The 17,865-nt window shown below is 48.3% G+C and overlaps 1 protein-coding gene across 3 annotated transcripts in view; it reads left to right on the top strand.

The window, feature by feature from the left end:
* ECE2 (endothelin converting enzyme 2) overlaps positions 1-17,425 on the top strand; it is a 47,585-nt gene extending 30,160 nt beyond the window's left edge. For all 3 annotated transcript variants that reach the window (XM_083612789.1, XM_083612790.1, XM_083612791.1), the window contains 11 exons: positions 25-167; positions 2,135-2,249; positions 3,015-3,125; positions 3,894-3,992; positions 4,402-4,479; positions 7,410-7,513; positions 9,155-9,265; positions 10,107-10,174; positions 13,417-13,607; positions 13,797-13,892; positions 14,411-17,425. In XM_083612789.1, coding sequence (XP_083468915.1) covers positions 25-167; positions 2,135-2,249; positions 3,015-3,125; positions 3,894-3,992; positions 4,402-4,479; positions 7,410-7,513; positions 9,155-9,265; positions 10,107-10,174; positions 13,417-13,607; positions 13,797-13,892; positions 14,411-14,587 — 1,293 coding nt within the window. In that variant the 3' untranslated portion in view covers positions 14,588-17,425. The remainder of the gene's footprint in view (positions 1-24; positions 168-2,134; positions 2,250-3,014; positions 3,126-3,893; positions 3,993-4,401; positions 4,480-7,409; positions 7,514-9,154; positions 9,266-10,106; positions 10,175-13,416; positions 13,608-13,796; positions 13,893-14,410) is intronic.
* Positions 17,426-17,865: the final 440 nt, after the last annotated feature.

Raw genomic sequence — 17,865 nt, 5'->3', positions numbered from 1 at the left:
TAGGTTTCTTCTTGCTTTCCGCAGGTTCTTGCCCCTGCCATTGACTGGCTAGACTTCATCTCCTACTTCCTCTCACCACTAGAGCTAACCGAGGCTGAGCCTGTGGTGGTTTATGGCAAGGAATATTTGCAGCAGGTGTCCCAGCTTATCAATAACACCGACAAAAGGTACCAGGAGGTGGGGATGCAGCAGGAACACAATGCCTGTGTGTGTGTGTGTGTGTGTTCGTTTGTGTGTTTCTTCATACCCAGAAGGCCTGAATGCAATCTGTTCCTGCACCTTGGCTCAGTGGCCTTCTTCTCAGATATATTCTCTGCCTGTAATGCTGGGTGCAGAATATTGTGCTGCTGTGAGATTGATTTAGAATATGTTTGAGCATCCCCATATCATAGGTTCCCAGGGCAGGTGTACAATTTAAAAGAATAAAACACCACAATGGAATTCTACCAGAAAATCTGAAAACAGCAACCTCCATTTGACAAGTCAGGTTGAACCATAGAACAGCAATTAAGGGCTCGCCTGCACTTTTACACTTTTACATTGCCCCTTATTTTGATCTGATTGTATACCACAGAATGGCCAGTGGTCACAGATGATGGGAGTTGTAGTCTGACAACAAGTGGAGGTCACAGATTTCAGCATCCTTGGTATGCTTTGGTTTTGGCTGAATCAACCTCTGGCGCCTCTGATGCAGCGGCCTTTTTTTTGGAATGTGGCAAAACTCACAGTTCTGTGAGTGTTTATTAGCAAAGGCTCAGAAACCAGATTGGATCGTAGGCAAGGTTTGCAGCTAATGGGGCATTCGTCATGGCTGTTTACAATGCCTGCCCACAAATGCACGATGCAAGTGTGTTTTGGCGCTCTACACAGTGGTGTGCCCTTATCCCACGGCAACCCAGCTTTTACTAAACATCAACATACGCTCTGTTTCATTCTACCCAGAGTGCTATTATGTGTCACCTCTTTGTGAAGGGAAAAGCAGCTCAAAAAGGAATTTGTAATGAGTGTGGAGGGGAGCCATACAAGTAGATTTAGCTCCTTGTACTTAACCATCTCCCCTACACAGGTCCCTTCTCAAACTTTATGCTGTTTGCAAAAAACAACAACAAACCTAGAAAGCATAATTATTACCTCAACGACCACTTCTCCCCATATCAACCAACCTGGACCCTGTGACCATCACCCGAGGCCCTTCTGTGTGTGCCTCCTACCAAAGAAGTATGGTGGGTAGCAAGATGAGAACAGGGCTTTTTCTGTGGTGGCTCCCCACTTGTGGAATTCTTTCCCCAGGGAGGCTTGCTTGGCACCTTCTTTACATACCTTTAGGCACCAGGCAAGATCATTCCTCTTCTCCCAGGCCTTTGGCTAATTAAACAACCTATGGCCTTCTAAGATATTGTTTTTATTTGCATTTTTGTGTTTTTATGTTGTAAACTGCCCTGTGATCTTTGGATGGAGGGCAGTATAGAAAATATTGTTTTGCATTCCTGTCCTATTTCTCCCCTTCCCCTTCAGTACCCCTCATGCAAGCAGGCAATGTGAGAAAGCACAATAAATGCTCCCAGATGACTTCTTTACTGAGCACTCATTCTGATTTGTTTGCAGGGAGATTAGGCAATACTGGCTATTTAATGAGCATTCATTTTTTGATCATTTGCTCGAATGAAGGTTACATGATGATGCATCAAAGCAAGTGTTACCCCATATTTCCCACTGCATTCTCCCATCGCTTAAAAAGTTCGATCTTTTGCGGAAGCAGGTTTTTTGCTCAAGTCTTTCCGATCATCACTCTCTGTCAGCCCAGTGTAGCCTCTCAGATTATATAAAAATCTGGAGTTTTGAACCATAGGATTGTAGAGCTGGAAGGGACTGCGAGGGTCATCCAAGTACAACCCCTCTTCTATGCAGGTATCTTTCTTCCAACTTTCCTCAGCATGGTGCAGGTGGCACTTGGGTTTGAGGCATGCAGGTGCCCAGCCAAAGTAGGAACTAAGCCTACAGCTGTGCCTTCCCCTAAAAAAGCATCTGGGAGGAGAGTGTCTGAGCTTTGCAGAGGCTAGGGAGCACTCCAGCCCATTGGCCACCAATCCTGGGTCTCAGCTGGGTCCTCTTCTCTTTCTTTTCCTTCTTTGAGTGTTCTGAACAATTACATGATCTGGAACCTGGTTCAGAAGACAGCTTCCAGCCTGGATCAGCGGTTTGAGGCAGCCCAGGAGAAGCTTTTGGAGACCCTGTATGGTACCAAGAAGGTAAGCGAATCTTCCTTTGAGGCTGCATCTAATGATTGATTTGATTTGTAGGCCTCTGGAGCTGTCGGCACCCCAGGCCTCCTGGTTAGGTAGTCTGAGAACCAGCTGCAGCCCACCTGACCAGCTGTTTGCTTTGGGGGAGGCCTGTTGTTTGTTGGGGCAGAATCCTTAGCCAACCAGTGTCTTTACAGAGCAACACACACGCCCAGCTCTGCTCCCCCTTACTTATTTATTATTAACACATTAATATCCTGCCTCTAAGGATATTTTAGAGTATTGTGCATGTTTCTTCTCCCTCTCCCCATTCTGTGCTTCCAACAAACCTGTGAGGTAGATTAGGTGAAGAGGTAAAGGGACCCCTGACCATTAGGTCCAGTCGCGACCGACTCTGGGGTTGCAGCACTCATCTTGCTTTATTGGCCGAGGGAGCTGGCGTACAGCTTCCGGGTCATGTGGCCAGCATCACTAAGCCGCTTCTGGCGAACCAGAGCAGCGCACGGAAACACCGTTTACCTGTACCTATTTATCTACTTGCACTTTGACGTGCTTTCAAACTGCTAGGTTGGCAAGAGCAGGGACCAAGCAATGGGAGCTCACCCCGTCACGGGGATTCGAACCGCCGACCTTCTGATCGGCAAGTCCTAGACTCTGTGATTTAACCCACAGCGCCACCCACACCCCTTAGGTGAAGAGGTATAAGACTCTTAACCACAACACCACATGAGCTGTCCCACTTATATCTCGTTCTCTCTCGTTTCTCTGGAGTCCTGCACACCCCGCTGGCAAACTTGCATCTCCAACACTGATGACACTTTGGGCTTTGCCCTGGGGGCTCTGTTCGTAAAAGCCACCTTCGACCGGCACAGCAAGGAGATTGTGAGTATCCCCAGGCATGTCGACAAAGCTGCCCTCTGTATGTCCCCACCTTTAAGAATACCCTGTGATGACAAGTTCTCCTGTCCGTGTGCTATATGTGGCCCCTACATATTTTTCTTCCTTGGGAGAAAAACAGCTGGGGACAGGATGCAGTAGCCGCAGCCGGGAAGGGGAGGGTTAAGCAGCTCCTTCCCTCCCTGCAACCTGCCAGCCTGTCACTCAGCCTGATACCCTCTATCGCTGCTCTGCTCATCCTTCTCGGGAAGGATGGAACTTACATGCAGAAACAATCACGGAACGACATTTAACCTGCAAGGAATCAGTCATTTATAGAATCGATAGAATTGTAGAGTTGGAAGGGACCTCAAGGGTCATTTACCCAACATGAGGCTTGAACCCACAACCTTGAGATTAAGAGTCTCGTGCTCCACCCAGCACCAACTCTCTGGAACTCCCTGCCTATTGATATTATGCAGACACCTTCATTGCATTGTTTTCAGCAGCTGCTAACCACTTTCATGTTTAGGCAAGGCTACCCATGGTGCAGAACAACTTCCCAATAGGCTGGTATTTGCAGGATGTCCTCACCTGAAGAGCACAGTGATTAATCGATGGCCCTTGTGGTCTCTTCCAACTCTATGATTCTATGATTCTAATTGGGCGTATAGTGAATGAGACGGTATTCTGGTGATGACAAGCTGGAGATGAGATGAGTGAAGGGGAACACACTGATGCCCTTCCATAGACTTCTTATGTCTTTTCCTTCAGGCAGAGGACATGATTGCTGAGATACGCACGGCTTTCGAGGAATCGCTGGACCATCTGGACTGGATGGACGAGAAGACGAAACAAGCCGCTAAAGAGAAGGTGCCCCAGATATTTATCTGCTGCCGACTTCGGATTCCTGACAATCATGGCTTTAATTTTTAAAGGAAGTTTCTAGTCCTTATGACTGTGCATTTTACATTATGAGAACTTAGATATGCGAAGGTCCGTGTGGGAGAATGCAGTCCTTCTGATAGGTTGGGCCTAAGCCTCAAGTAGAGCATGAAAGCAATGGCTATCCCTGGTTGTGTCTCCTCTTGCTGTTTGGAGACAGACTACCTCTGAGCATGGAGGTTCCATGTTTGCCAGCCATTGGGAGGTGGCACCTGCAGATTTTACCTGCTGCATGTGGCGCCACCTGCACAGCCTGTTCCCCCCTCCTCATCCTAACCCTTTATTGCAGTTGTGCAGCCTGCAAGCCTCGGCTCTCCATGCTTTCCTTTCTCTGCAGGCTGACTCCATTTACGACATGATCGGCTTCCCGGAGTTCATCCTTGATGACAAGGAGCTGGACGATGTCTATGATGGGGTAAGAGTGATATTCTACAGGCTTTAAGATGTGTTTGTGAGAAGTGGGGGTATTGCTTTGTTTTAACTAGTTGCTTGTGTTTTTACCTTGTACTGTATTTTATTCTGCAAACCTCTCTGAGATGATGATGATGATTTGTTCAATTTGTATACCACCCTATACCTGCAGGCCTCGGGACCTGTGAAGAAGGGTGGTATAGTAATTAATTACGTACATCCAAGTTAGTGGCCATGCTGTGGCAGTGAGTTCCATATGCGCTGCATGAAGAAGTCCTTCCTTTTTTCTGTCCTGAATCTTCCAAAATTCATTGGATGTCACCGAGTTCTAATGTTAGGAGATCACACACACACACACACACACACACACACACACAAAGGCGACCTAGAATTCTAAAGAGAACTATTCCAAGGTTTCCATTATTTATCATCTGTTTTTTGAAACAGAAATAATCTCCCCAACAAGAGAGATGCAGCAGTCCTGGAGATACTGCCATACATGGTCAGTGCATGAAGTCCCTGTTCCATCTCCCATTTCCAAAAACCCATTTAATGTGTAATCCTCCAATAGAGGACTTATCAGATATCAAACATTACACTTGATCTTAGCCGATAGGCTGAGAGGCGATACTGGATAGTCCGCAGAGTACCCAGGACTCCTTTTTCTGGTGGTTTTTGAACTGTTTAAGAGCGAAAGGTTGCTGCAGGTTGCTCACTGACACATCAGACTAATGACCTTTTCCAATTCCAAAAAATATATGGTGACAACATTAATAATAATAATAATAATAATAATAATAATAATAATAATAATTTATTCATTTATACCCCACCCATCTGGCTGGGTTTCCCCAGCCACTCTGGGTGGCTTCCAACAAAATATTAAAATTCAGTGGTCTGTTAAACATTAAAAGCATCTCTAAACAGGGCTGCCTTCAGATGTCTTCTAAAAGTCTGGTAGTTGTTCTTCTCTTTGACATCTGGTGGGAGGCGTTCCACAGGGTGGGTGCCACCACCGAGAAGGCCCTCTGCAGCTAAGCAGCCTCCTGGTGGGCAGTTTAATCTCAAAAGAAGTGTGGGTTTTCTCAGCCTTGTCTATTTCTTGAACACCTGCCTGGCTGCTCTGATAGCCATTGGCCAGATGTCTGCATTATCCCACCCACTTGATGCATCATGCTCTGGGTAGCTGTTAACTTGCTGCATGCCAGCAGAGGTCCCCAAAGTTTCATTTCAATGGCCTTGTGTTCTTTGGAAAGAATAATGGGAAAATACAGTGTGGGAATGCTGAGGGTGGCAGGAGAGGATATATTGTTTATTAATATCCTTCCTAACTTGCGCTAGCAAGTTTCTTCACTTAGTAGAGTGCATTCCCCTTCTTACGCAGCAGAAAGCAGGTTGCAAACTCATGTGAGTTTCTTAAGACAACAAACAATTCAATCTGGCTTGCCCAGATTGAGATATGTTCTAATATTCCTGGTAAGACCCCTCTGAATCCCTCCTAAAAGAATAAAGACACAACAGTCTTATTCATAAGTAACAAAAAGTAGTTTTACTCACAATCAGGCAGAGCACAGTGTGATCCCTGAAGGCAGACCTTAGGCTTAAAGTTACAAATGTGTACAAACAGGTTTACCCCATGTGGGAGATAACCTGGGGAACTGCTGGTTGGCAGCCAGCAGTACAGTCCAGATGATGCAGAAAGCAGGCAGGACAAACACAAAGGTCGAAAAGAGAGAAGGTAGCTGTGTGACTTGGCCTTTTACCAGGTCTGGAAAGGTTATGCCCATCTACTAGTCACATGCAAGGAAGGATTCTCCAGGCCAGGAGGAACAGGAAGTTTCGACTGGCTGGAACAAACATTCCCTTGCATGTCCACTCTGGCAAAACATGGAATGTTGTACTTGACTGCTCCCAGTGGATTACATCCCACGTACAGCTGTGGAGGGGAGCCAGGCAAGCAGATTTAGCTTCTTGTGCTCAACCATCTCCCCTACACAGGTCTCTTCTCAAACCTTACACCAGCTGCAAAAAAAATATTTTAAAAATCCTAGGAAACATAATTATTACCTCAAGGACTGCTTCTCTCCATATGAACCTACCTGAGTGCAAGCATAACATTATCATTCATGATTATTAGGAGGTAGGTATTCATGAGCATTCCACTGTCTGCAGCTCATCAAGTGCAGCTGGCATTTGGCATCTGTACCCCTTGCGTTGTCCATTGTTTTTCATCCGTCCCCAGCCATTGGGTCTTTGGGTTCTAGTAATAAAAATTAAGTTGAACGTGTTATCCCAGGGGTGGGGAACCTTGGGCCTGGGGGCCAAATGTGCTCCTCCAGGCCTGTGTATCCAGCCCTTAGGAATCCCTCTTATCCAGATGACACTACATGCTGATCCCACTCTGCACCCTTCTCAAAGGCCCAGGGAGCAAAGCAACTCTTCTTGGTTGGTCTTGCCCCTATGGGGCAGTTGTGGAGGCTGAAGATCCTCACCTTCCCATGGCTGCCTCAATCTCCTCCTCTCCCAGGTCTTTCCCAAGCAATCTGAGACTACGCCAATGTGCGTGTCTCAGTTCCACCCTCTTCATGCCTCTCCTGGTTCTGGGAGACCAGGGGCACAGGAGCTTGTTGTAGCAGGAAGGGGAAACACCCTGGATTCTTCACCAGTCAGACTCATCTCTGCCTCTTGGCCTTCCTCCTCTCCTGCTTCTGCTTCTCTCTGGCACAGACTCCCCCTGCTCACTAAGCCCTGTTACCTCTTCAGCCTCTGACACATCCTCTTCCCAGTCTGCTCCCTGTGATCACTCATCATCGACCCACTACCACTCCCTGGGCTCTGAGCCTTCTTCCCTTGGGGGGTTCACCAGCTGGTGCCTCCCACCATTCTTCTTTGTCCAGCAAGTCCTTGACATCTCCTTTCTGCTCTTCTCTCTAGTACGAAGTCTCAGAAGACTCCTTCTTTCAGAACATGTTGAACTTCTACAACTTCTCGGCCAGGTTCATGGCAGACCAGCTGAGGAAGCCCCCCAACCGGGACCAGTAAGGTTTCTCTCCATACATTTCTTGCCCTTCTCATTCATTGAGAGATGGCAGAAGGAGGGCAGGGGGTTCAGAGCTTGGTGGAGCATAGGGAAGATTTGAGGAGGCCCCTGGCAAAGTGTGCTTCATTGTTCATCCCCCTGGCAGCAGGCTTGCCTGGCAGTGGCACTGGGCACCCACTTGCTGCCATTTTTAATTTCTCCAGCTCTCCCAAGATGGCGTCACTGGTGTCAAGCCTGACAAAGAGTGTCACAGAGAGGGGAAGGTCCACACTCAGATCACCTTGGGGCTGATCCTGTCCCAGAATGATTGCTTCTGAAAATATCTAACACCCTAGACTTACATAACTAGGGTGGTAACCCCAATCCCATTTACCTGGGAGTAATGCTCAATAAATTCAATGGGGTTTACTTCTGAGTAGGCACGGTCAGGATTGCAGCCTAGGAACTGCACCTCAATGCAAGCAAATGGGGTGAGGGTTGGAGATGAGAATGACCTGGTTTTACATTGATTGAGTTTAGGGTCATGTTTTAATTCGAACAGGAGAACGGAGTGGAGAGGTCGGTCAGGATGAAGCCAAGACTTCCAGAAAATTCAAATCCACCGACAATCAAATAACCTTTTTTCATTGCATCACATCCAACTGAAGGTGGCTGATTTCACAAAGAATGCTTTCCCACGAAAGCAAGCAAACGCACCCACGCTGCATGTGGAAAGCAAGCTTCTCAGGGAGAGGCTAGGCTAAACATCATCTTGTCATGCTAGCTTTTCATATGAAGGGAGTTTTCCCCTCTCCACAGGACAGGGCATTCAAGCAAGGAGTTTCAACCAGCATAGGCCAGAAAGAGCTCTGCTGTCGTGTCATTTCTGCAATTTCTTAGGCCCCCATCTGAACTATAATGCTGTATCATACCACTTTCAACAGCCCTGGGTCCCCCCTGAAGAATGCCAGGAACTGTAGTGTGTTATGGGTGCGGAGAGTCACAGAGCTACTGTTTCTGGAGTGGTGAAACTGTCAAAACCTCTTCCCAGATTCCCAGACTTTGCAAGGGGGAGCACTGGTCTCCTAACAGCTCTCAATTCCTGGGAACTACATCACAGTGCTTTAAAGGCATGGTGCAGTTGAGGCCTAAATCTTATTCTTTAGGGCAACGTGGCCATGCTGGTTGTGGCTGGTGGAACTGTAGTGTAAAACTGCGGGACAAGGACAACTGTGACTTTAAGGAAGAATGGGAGCTTTTCACAAATTATTTAAAATGGCAACAAAATGAACTGGACTCCTTGGCAGGTTTTGAAGAAACATACACAAATTTATTGGTTGATAACATGACAGATAGATAAGGTAATGATATGTACAATTTTATAACATGCAGAGAAATCAGAGAGAGGAGCTGAGGAAAGTCCTAGGGGGGAGGGGAAAAAACTATGTTTGTGATTATACGGTTTGACAATTTGTTATGTTGAAATTGTTTAATAAAAACATTTTTTTAAAAAATGGAACTGTAGTGTAAAACAAGTGGAGGGCACCAAGTCGGGAAACACTTCTCTAGGGTCTTCCAGCCTCCAGCCATATTTGCTAGCCATGGTCCTGAACAAACAATGCCTCCTCCCAACCAATTATTGTTGTTGTTCCTTCTCCAGGTGGAGCATGACCCCTCAGACAGTCAATGCTTACTACCTGCCCACCAAGAACGGGATTGTCTTTCCTGCAGGAATTCTGCAGGCTCCTTTCTACGCTCACAACCACCCCAAGTATGTCTGGGTCTTTTGATTGTTTGGTAGGAAAATAAAGCTTCCGGGGGGGGGGGGCTGGGGAGGATGTGGTGGTGTGCTGGGCATGCTCAGACTTGACCTCTCTGGTCTGCAACTGCCTAGCTTGCAAGGAGGGGAATCAGATCTGTACCAAGAAGGGCACATGATGGTGGCCTTCCTGTGTGTGGCTATTTCTGGCACACACACACACACCCAGACTTGCAGCGGAGTTGCAGTGCCCATCCATCTGACGCCTTCCACTAGAAATCTCTTGCTTGTGGTTCCTGCCCCAGTAATTGCTTCCTGATAAGAGGGGACCTAGCATTACTTAATTGCACCATAATTGGCCTATAGTTAGCCAGTGCTCGTTCCCGGAAGGGGGAAGGAAGGGCTTTAATTTCAGGCTTTCTTCCACTATTTTGCATCTGAAATAACACCGTTGCGCAACTTGAAAACGAAAGAGAGGCTCTACATTTGGTGATCCATGCTTAATAAAAGGGGGGGGGGGAGCCGAAGAAATGTTTGTTACATAAAGGATGGGGAAGCTGTGGCACTCTAGATATTATATTTAGTCACCAGCACCCATTAGGGCTACCCAGAACAGCCAGTTGCCCATTTTTGATGGGAATTGACAGTCCCAGCAGCATCAGCCAAGTCATATGTTCCCCATTCCTGTGCTACACAGTGTGTGATGCAAGATGCCTAACCCCTTTGATGCTGTGTCCAAAGGTGCCTTAATGTTATTTCAGACATGAGCTCACATTACCTCTCATCAACTGTGTACCAAAGGTTGTCCGCTAGGGTCATAACCTCTTGCTTTCTCTTTGTTTCTTCCCTCGAGGGCCCTTAACTTTGGAGGCATTGGCGTTGTGATGGGGCACGAGCTCACCCACGCTTTCGATGACCAAGGTAGGAGCAAGGCGCTTGGATCGCTGGACCAGTTCTCATGGCTTCTTGTGTCATGCATGTATGTGCTGTCTGTCCTCCTACAAGGGAGGCCTTTGGCTGGTGTTGCCTTGCATGGGCCTTTAGATCTGTAACAAATGATAGAGCTGGTGGAATGAACCTCTCTTTATGTTTCTTGGGCATCTCTTCCCCAGTTATTCTGGCTCCATCCCATTAGACTTCCTAGTATCTCGTGCCTTAGCCAGGTTTTCCAACAGCAAGGGCCGTTGAGGGCTTTTGCCACCCTAGGCAGACCAGGTCACCTTGATGTCGCAAAGGATTCTGGGAGGCGGTTGGGAAATCAGCCATGACCAGAGCAGAGCAAAGCTTGAACTGTTTCCACTGTGAGCCTCCCTAGACATCTTCCGAGATTGCATTAGGGAACCTGCAGATCTGCGGATCTTGTTGGACGCCCAACTCTCATCATCCCCAACCATTGGCCATGCCTGGAATGTGAATAGATGCTAGGAGGGGATTTATTTGTTAGATATAGTTCTTCCTTCTTCATGTTTGTGAGTTCAGTAGAGCGTATCCCTTGGCAGCTTAAAAGGGAAGCTTAGATAGGCTGGTTTTAGCCTTGTAAGTAATCCAGGATGCTTTAAGGTAGGCTGGATTCTCTTTTCTCCCTCTTAAAACAATAATCACTCAGTTTTGTCAAAGGTAAAAATAACATTTACTCATTCTGGATACCTGTTGAAGAGCAACAAATATGGCAGCTTTGTTCAGGCAGGCTTAAAAGGGTAATTCATTTACAAAGACATACTTAGGTCTAGCTTAAGATGTAGAGGCTCTCACATTGCTGGCAGAGTGGAAAAAGATAGAGGAAGAGGGTGTTCCCAGGCAGGTAGGAGAATATATATAGGTATGCCCTCCCTCTGTCAGGGCACAGTGGGAGCATTTCTCACAGGCCTTGGTCCAGTATATCTGAAGGAGCGTCTCCACTCCATCATTCTGCCCGGACACTGAGGTCCAGTGCCGAGGGCCTTCTAGTGGTTCCCTCGCTGCGAGAAGCCAAGTTACAGGGAATGAGGCAGAGGGCCTTCTCAGTAGTGGCACCCGCCCTGTGGAATGCCCTCCCATCAGATGTCAAAGAGAAAAACAACTACCAGACTTTTAGAAGACATCTGAAGGCAGCCCTGTTTAGGGAAACTTTTAATGTTTAAAAGATTATTGTATTTTAATATTTTGTTGGAAGCCACCCAGAGTGGCTGAGGAAACCCAGCCAGATGGGCGGGGTATTAATAATAATAATAATAATAATAATAATAATAATAATAATAAAACTATTGCAAGTTCACAGGAAAACTCAGCTCCTATCAGTGCCTGTCTAGCAGTGCCTGTCTAGCAAAACATGAATTGGTGGTTTGGCTTCACTTTAAACATCCCACACAGCTGGCCAGGGCTGATGGGAGTGGGAGTCCGACAACATCTGGAAGGCCACAGGTTCCCACTTCCTGGTTTATAGGGTTGAGCCTGACCCGTCTGAAAGACTCCTGTTGGTGGCCTGTCCATTCATTTCCCCTGCTCCCCACTTGCACCTATCTCCATGGTAGCTTCCATTCCGCCATTGCTATCAAGCCTCCCTTTCCTTTCTGCGGTCCACTTGCTTCCCTACCTGTTTGCAATCCTTTCTCCCCAGGTGACACCTCCAGTCATCTTTCCCGGCTTCTTTGTGCTGCTTTTGCTCCTGCTCCATCCGCTTGGTGAGCATTCATTATCTCTGCATGAGTGGGCCACAGCTGGCAGCTTAGGGAGGTTGCTGCCACCACAACCCCACCAATCCATTCCTCTCCTTTTAACTCACAGCTGCTTAAGGCTACTTCAGGAGCAACCCCCAGGTCCCCTTTCCTTTAAAGCTGGGGAATCCTTTGCCTGGGGCAACTCAACTCTTCCAGCATTGCAGTGCTCAACAGCTGTAGATGGTGCAGGACCCAAAGGGCAACTGTGCCTTGCTGGGAGGGAAGGAGGGTGTGAATCACAGGGAACTTCGGAATATAGGAAGCTGCCTTATACCGAGCCAAGCCACTGTGTTCCTTCTAGCTCAATATTGTCTACAGTGACTGGCCCTCCAAAGTTTCAGACAGGGTTCACTCCTAGCCCTACCTGGAGATCCCAGGGATTGAACCTGGGACCTTCTGCATGCAAAGGAGATGCTCTGCCATTGAGCCACAACTCTTCCTGGATCCGAGATAATCCCTCCTGTATGGTGGAATGGAATTGAGGATCTCTAATGTATGGGGGAATGACTAAGAAGCAGCTGCCCAGAGGTCTCGTGGAGGCCAGCTGCCAAGGAGCCATAGAGCAAGACTGTGTGCGTTCCACATTGATGTTTCAGTGCAGATAAAGCATGGAGCGCAGCATTGGGCATAGAATTCTGGTCCTGGTCATCTGAGCTTTTGTTTTTGAATCACAGCAAGTTTCTGCCTCTTACGCCTGAAAGTGTATGGGCAATGCCTGGCAGAAAACTCAGAAAGCAGGTAGCGACTGAGTTGGATTTGCATTGGTGAGAGGGGCAGGATTTGGTTCCTCTGCACTCTCCGTGCCTTGTAGGAGCTGAACAAATTGTGCAAAAAGAAAATGCGTACAGATTGGTTGCGTGTGGATTGTGTGTAAAGTGTGGGTTTCCTCAATTCAGCAGGAATTCTGATTTTTTTAAAATGCAAAGTATGCACAGCATTAACTGAACCGAAAAACCCAAACAGCAGCTTGCTGGCCGTAACTTTGTTGTAGCTGAACCAAAGCCAGTAGCCGAGGTTTAAACACTAGCATTGCCAATTAAAGAACCTCCAGCACCTGATCTGCACAATGAAGGATCAGTCCCTTGTACTGCAATAATAATAATAATAATAATAATAATAATAATAATTATTATTATTATTATTATTATTATTATTATTATTATTATTATTTTATAATTTGTACCCCGCCCATCTGACTGGGTTGCCGCAGGCACTTTGGCAGTAAGAATCCACGTTATTGCAAGAGGTGGACCCAGAATAAGGCAGCTTCCTAGAGTTCCTTGCTCTTTTGTAAGTCCATCCCTGGAGCCAGTAAACACCTGATTAGGAACAAAGGAAAGGGGACTTCTTTTCTCCATCATGCCCCTCTTGTGAGCTTCTTTGGGGGCACCTGCTGGCTGCTGTGGGAGCTCAGGCATTGTGCCAGACGAACCTTCAGCCCAGTCCAGCAAGGCAATTTTATTCCAGGCCGCGAGTACGACAAAGAAGGGAACCTGCGTCCCTGGTGGCAGAACTCATCTCTGGAGGCTTTCAAGAACCGGACGGCATGCATGACGGAGCAGTACAACAAGTACCTTGTCAACGGGGAGCATGTCAATGGCAAGCAGACCTTGGGCGAGAACATCGCTGACAACGGGGGGCTCAAGGCAGCCTACAACGTAAGTAGCCTGTCCAGGGGAAGATTGTGCGCCCCCCACCAAAAAGGCAGGCCTGGGGGGAAAGGCCTGGCAGGTCTCAAGCTGGTTGTGTCTGCAAGGTGTCCTTTCTCTCAGCGGCCGTGAGGCGAGGGAGGCGCTTGGGGCCCCCTGAGCTTGGAAGCACAGGCTCTGCTCTCACTTTCCTTGCAGGCTTACAAAGTCTGGCTGAAAAAGAACGGGGAGGAGAAGCGCCTGCCGTCCGTGGACCTCACTAGCCACCAGCTCTTCTTCTTAGGGTTTGCACAGGTAACTCATGGCTTGGAGGTGGGGGAATGAGAAACAGAAACTTCCCGTTCCCAATATCCCCCTCCCCACATCCATGCACATTCTGTCTGCCACTGCCAGTACCCCTGTGTTAACAGTCCTCCTGGCAGGTCTGAAGATAATGGGCATAAAAGCCATCTCAGGAGTACAGGAGAGCCCCCCACCCCAATAGTTCAGTGCTGGAAAGCTAAGGTTCAATCCCTGGCATCTCCAGGTAAAGAAAGCCAGTGTGGTGCAGTGGTTAGAGTGTCAAACTGAGACCTGGGAGATCAGTTCCGAAATCCCTACTTAGGCATGAAACTCAGTGGGTGACCTTGGGCCAGTCATGATCAGCTTGGATGGCTCAGTTGGTTAGAGCATGGTGCTGATAACGCCAAGGTTGCATGTTCGATCCCTGTATGGGACAGCTGCATAATCCCGCCTTGCAGGGGGTTGGGCTAGACGATATAAACCTAACAAACAAATGAATAAAATAAACAAGCATCTCCTTCCTGGTGCAGGTCTGGTGTTCGGTGCGCACCCCGGAGAGCTCGCACGAGGGCCTGGTGACCGACCCACACAGCCCGGACAAGTTCCGCGTCATCGGCACCCTCAGCAACTCGCGGGACTTTGTAGAGCACTTTAAATGCCCTGTCGGCTCCCTCATGAACCCTGGGAAGCACTGCGAAGTGTGGTAGAGAGAGAGAGGCTGCCCTTGGCAGGAGTCTGTACATACACACAACTTGCCTGTGCTCAAAACCCAGCCCATGGGGGGGAGGGTGGGGGCCGGCAGTCACATTTTTGGGGTGCTACTGGCGGTTTTGCCTCATCAGCTTTGGTCCCCTTTACGGCCCTAGGAGAAAGGTGAGCTTAACGTGAACTCCCCCCCCCCGCCACGCTTCATGGGGTGGTGTGCAAAAGCACAGCTTCACTTGTCTTAGCTCGCCCCACTACCTGATCCATCTTCCGCGGATTCTGCGAAGGATCTCCAGCTCTCCTCCTTCAGCTATAGCTCTCCTGTCTCCAGCTTCTCCAGGAAATGTCTCCCCAATCCTCCTCCACACCCCACCAGGCTGGCCCCAATGCCTTTGGCTTCTTGCTCTCTTGTTTTGCTCGACCGCTTGCAGCAGCTGCAGAGAGGATGGACCCCCTGGTCTTTGTAAACTGCTGCTTTTAAGGGGGGGTCTTGGGGTGGCCAGGCAAAGGAGGGTACCACCATCTACTAATGCGCTTCGACTAGCAGTGGGAAAGTTGTGGGCCTCTTCATGCTGCTGGGCTCTGACCCCATCTGCCCAAGCCTGCATGGGCCAAACAGTCTGGGGTGATGGGGGGTGTTGTCGTTCAGCAACATCTGGATGGCTACAGGTTCTTGACCTCCAAGCTAGGTACTGCGGGGTTTTCTTTGGAGGCCGGCAATGCTGATTCAGTCGAGGAGTTTCCAACCATATAGCGGGACTAGTTATGAAAGCTCCAGGTATAGCAAAAGAGCCTTTGAAGCTTGAGCAGGGAGTGGTGCATTGGAAGATTTTGGCTGCATCAGAGCATATAATCAGAGAATTGTAGAGTGGGAAGGGGCCCCCAGATGTCATCTAGCCCAACCCCCTGCAATGCATGAATCTCAGCTAAAGCATCCATGATTGATGGCCATCCAACCTCTGCAGGATTCAGCCAGGATAGTGTTTTATTTCTATCAGGCTAGGGAGCTTATGGGCAGATCATGAAGGCAGCAACCCATTCCTTGCATTGAGGTATACTGGCTCAACATGGAAATTATTATATTATATCTGTATATTACCCTTCAGCCAAAGACCCCAGGGTGGCTCACAACAAAAAAATACAAAATGAGAACACAAATACATATTAAAACAAAAAGAAACCCAATAGCCCAACAAATACATTTAAAAGGCTGAAGATCATTTAATCAGCTGCAAACCTGGTTATAGTTAAACACTTTCACCCGGCACCTAAAGATATACAGTGGTACCTCAGTTCTCAAACAATCCATTCCGGAAGACCATTCGGCTTCTGAAACATTCGAAAACTGAGTCGCGGCTTCCCATTGGTTGCAAGAGCTTCTTGCACTGAGTGGAAGCTGCGTCGCATGTTTGAGTTCTGAAAAATGTTCAAAAACGGAAGCATTTACTTCCGGGTTTTTGGCGTTCAATAACTGAAACATTCAACAACGGAGGCATTTGGGAACCGAGGTACCACTGTATAATGAAGGTGCTAGGCGAGCCTCCCTGGGGAGAGCATTCCACAAATGGGGAGCCAACACAGAAAAGGCCCGTTCTCATGTTGCCGCTCTCCAGAACTTTTTGCAGAGGAGGCACACGAAGAAGGGCCTCAGATGATGATCAGAGGGTCTGGGTCAGTTCATATGGGCAGAGGTCCCACTTAACTAAAAGCAGATCTATCCTTCATTGTCGTTATCTCTCTCTTTTTAAACACACAAATAAATAGCCATTTCATCCAGTGGCTTTCCCATGCAGCGCAAGGGTGTGCAATGTAGCTAGGATTTGTATGCCTATACCGTAGTATGGGGGACGCAGGTGGCGCTGTAGTGTAAACCACAGAGCCTAGGGCTTGCCGATTGGAAGGTCGGCGGTTTGAATCCCCATGACGGGGTGGGCTCCCGTTGTTTGGTCCCAGCTCCTGCCCACCTAGCAGTTTGAAAGCACGTCAAAGTGCAAGTAGATAAATAGGTACCACTCCAGTGGGAAGGTAAATGGCACTTTGGTGTGCTGCTCTGGTTTGCCAGAAGTGGCTTAGTCATGCTGGCCACATGGCCTGGAAACTGTCTGCGGACAAACGCCGGTTCCCTCAGCCAGTAAAGCGAGATAAGTGCGCAACCCCAGAGTTGTCCGTGACTGGACCTAATGGTCAGGGGTACCTTTACCTTTACCATAGTATGGGTGCCTGGCCACAACAGCGAGTGCAGGGACGTGGCTCTTCCATTTTCCTACAAAATCAAATATCCAAAGCAGCAGCAAGCCTCTGGCCAGGGGACACCTTCCTCTCTTGCTAGCCTGGGCTATGGTGCCATCTCGCCGGTATTGTGCAGCAAAGGGAGGTGCCGCACCACCCACGTGTGCGCACAATCCCACCCAAATCACTGTGGAATGATGAGCCTCTTTCTGGCTAGTGTTGCACCTACCAAGCACCCCACTCCTTCGCAAAGAGAAATCCCCACCTCTTGCCGCCAGATCCCTTGGGCAGATCCAGACCACCTTGTTGAAAGCACACAAATCCACAGCAGCAGCTGGGCGTTAAGGAGACTGATCCCAGGAGAGATGGGAGAGGGAGGGACCCACCAGATCACTTCAGAGATGTTTCCTTTTACCCCTTTTCCAGGATCATTACTGATCCAAAACTAGCTTGGCTTAGAGATTTTCCAAACTTTTGCTTCCCATCTATCGAGCTTGGTGGGGAATAGTGCCTTGGATTAGAATGTGTGTGTGTGTATGTGTGTGTGTGTGTTGGGGAGGGGGGGATGCTGTTGGTGTATTTAATTATTAAAAGCACTTTCCGCTTGGTTATTTCAAAGTGGTCCTGGATAATGTCTGGTGAAAAATGAAATCTGGAGAGAGGAGGTTCATGAAACGGCAAGCACAGCCTCCTGCTTTTAGGCTAGAAATCGGGATTAGGAGCATACCCTAGACAATCGGCCTCAATATTGCCCACACTGATTGGCAGTGACTCTCCAAAGTCTTTCCCAGCCCTGGAAACCTGGGACCTCCTGTATCACAAAGCAGATGCTTTTATCACTGAGCTGTATGAGAGCCAGTGTGGTGTAGTGGTTAGGAGCGGTAGACTCGTAATCTGGTGAACCGGGTTCGATTCCCTGCTCCTCCACATGCAGCTGCTGGGTGACCTTGGGCTAGTCACACTTCTTTGAAGTCTCTCAGCCCCACTCACCTCACAGAGTGTTTGATGTGGGGGAGGAAGGGAAAGGAGATTGTTAGCCGCTTTGAGACTC

This window comes from Podarcis filfolensis, assembly GCF_964270895.1.
Source record: "Podarcis filfolensis genome assembly, chromosome: 5".
Lineage (NCBI taxonomy): Eukaryota > Metazoa > Chordata > Lepidosauria > Squamata > Lacertidae > Podarcis > Podarcis filfolensis.
The sequence above is the reverse complement of the archived record's forward strand: the minus strand, read 5'-3'. Positions and strand labels throughout refer to the sequence as shown.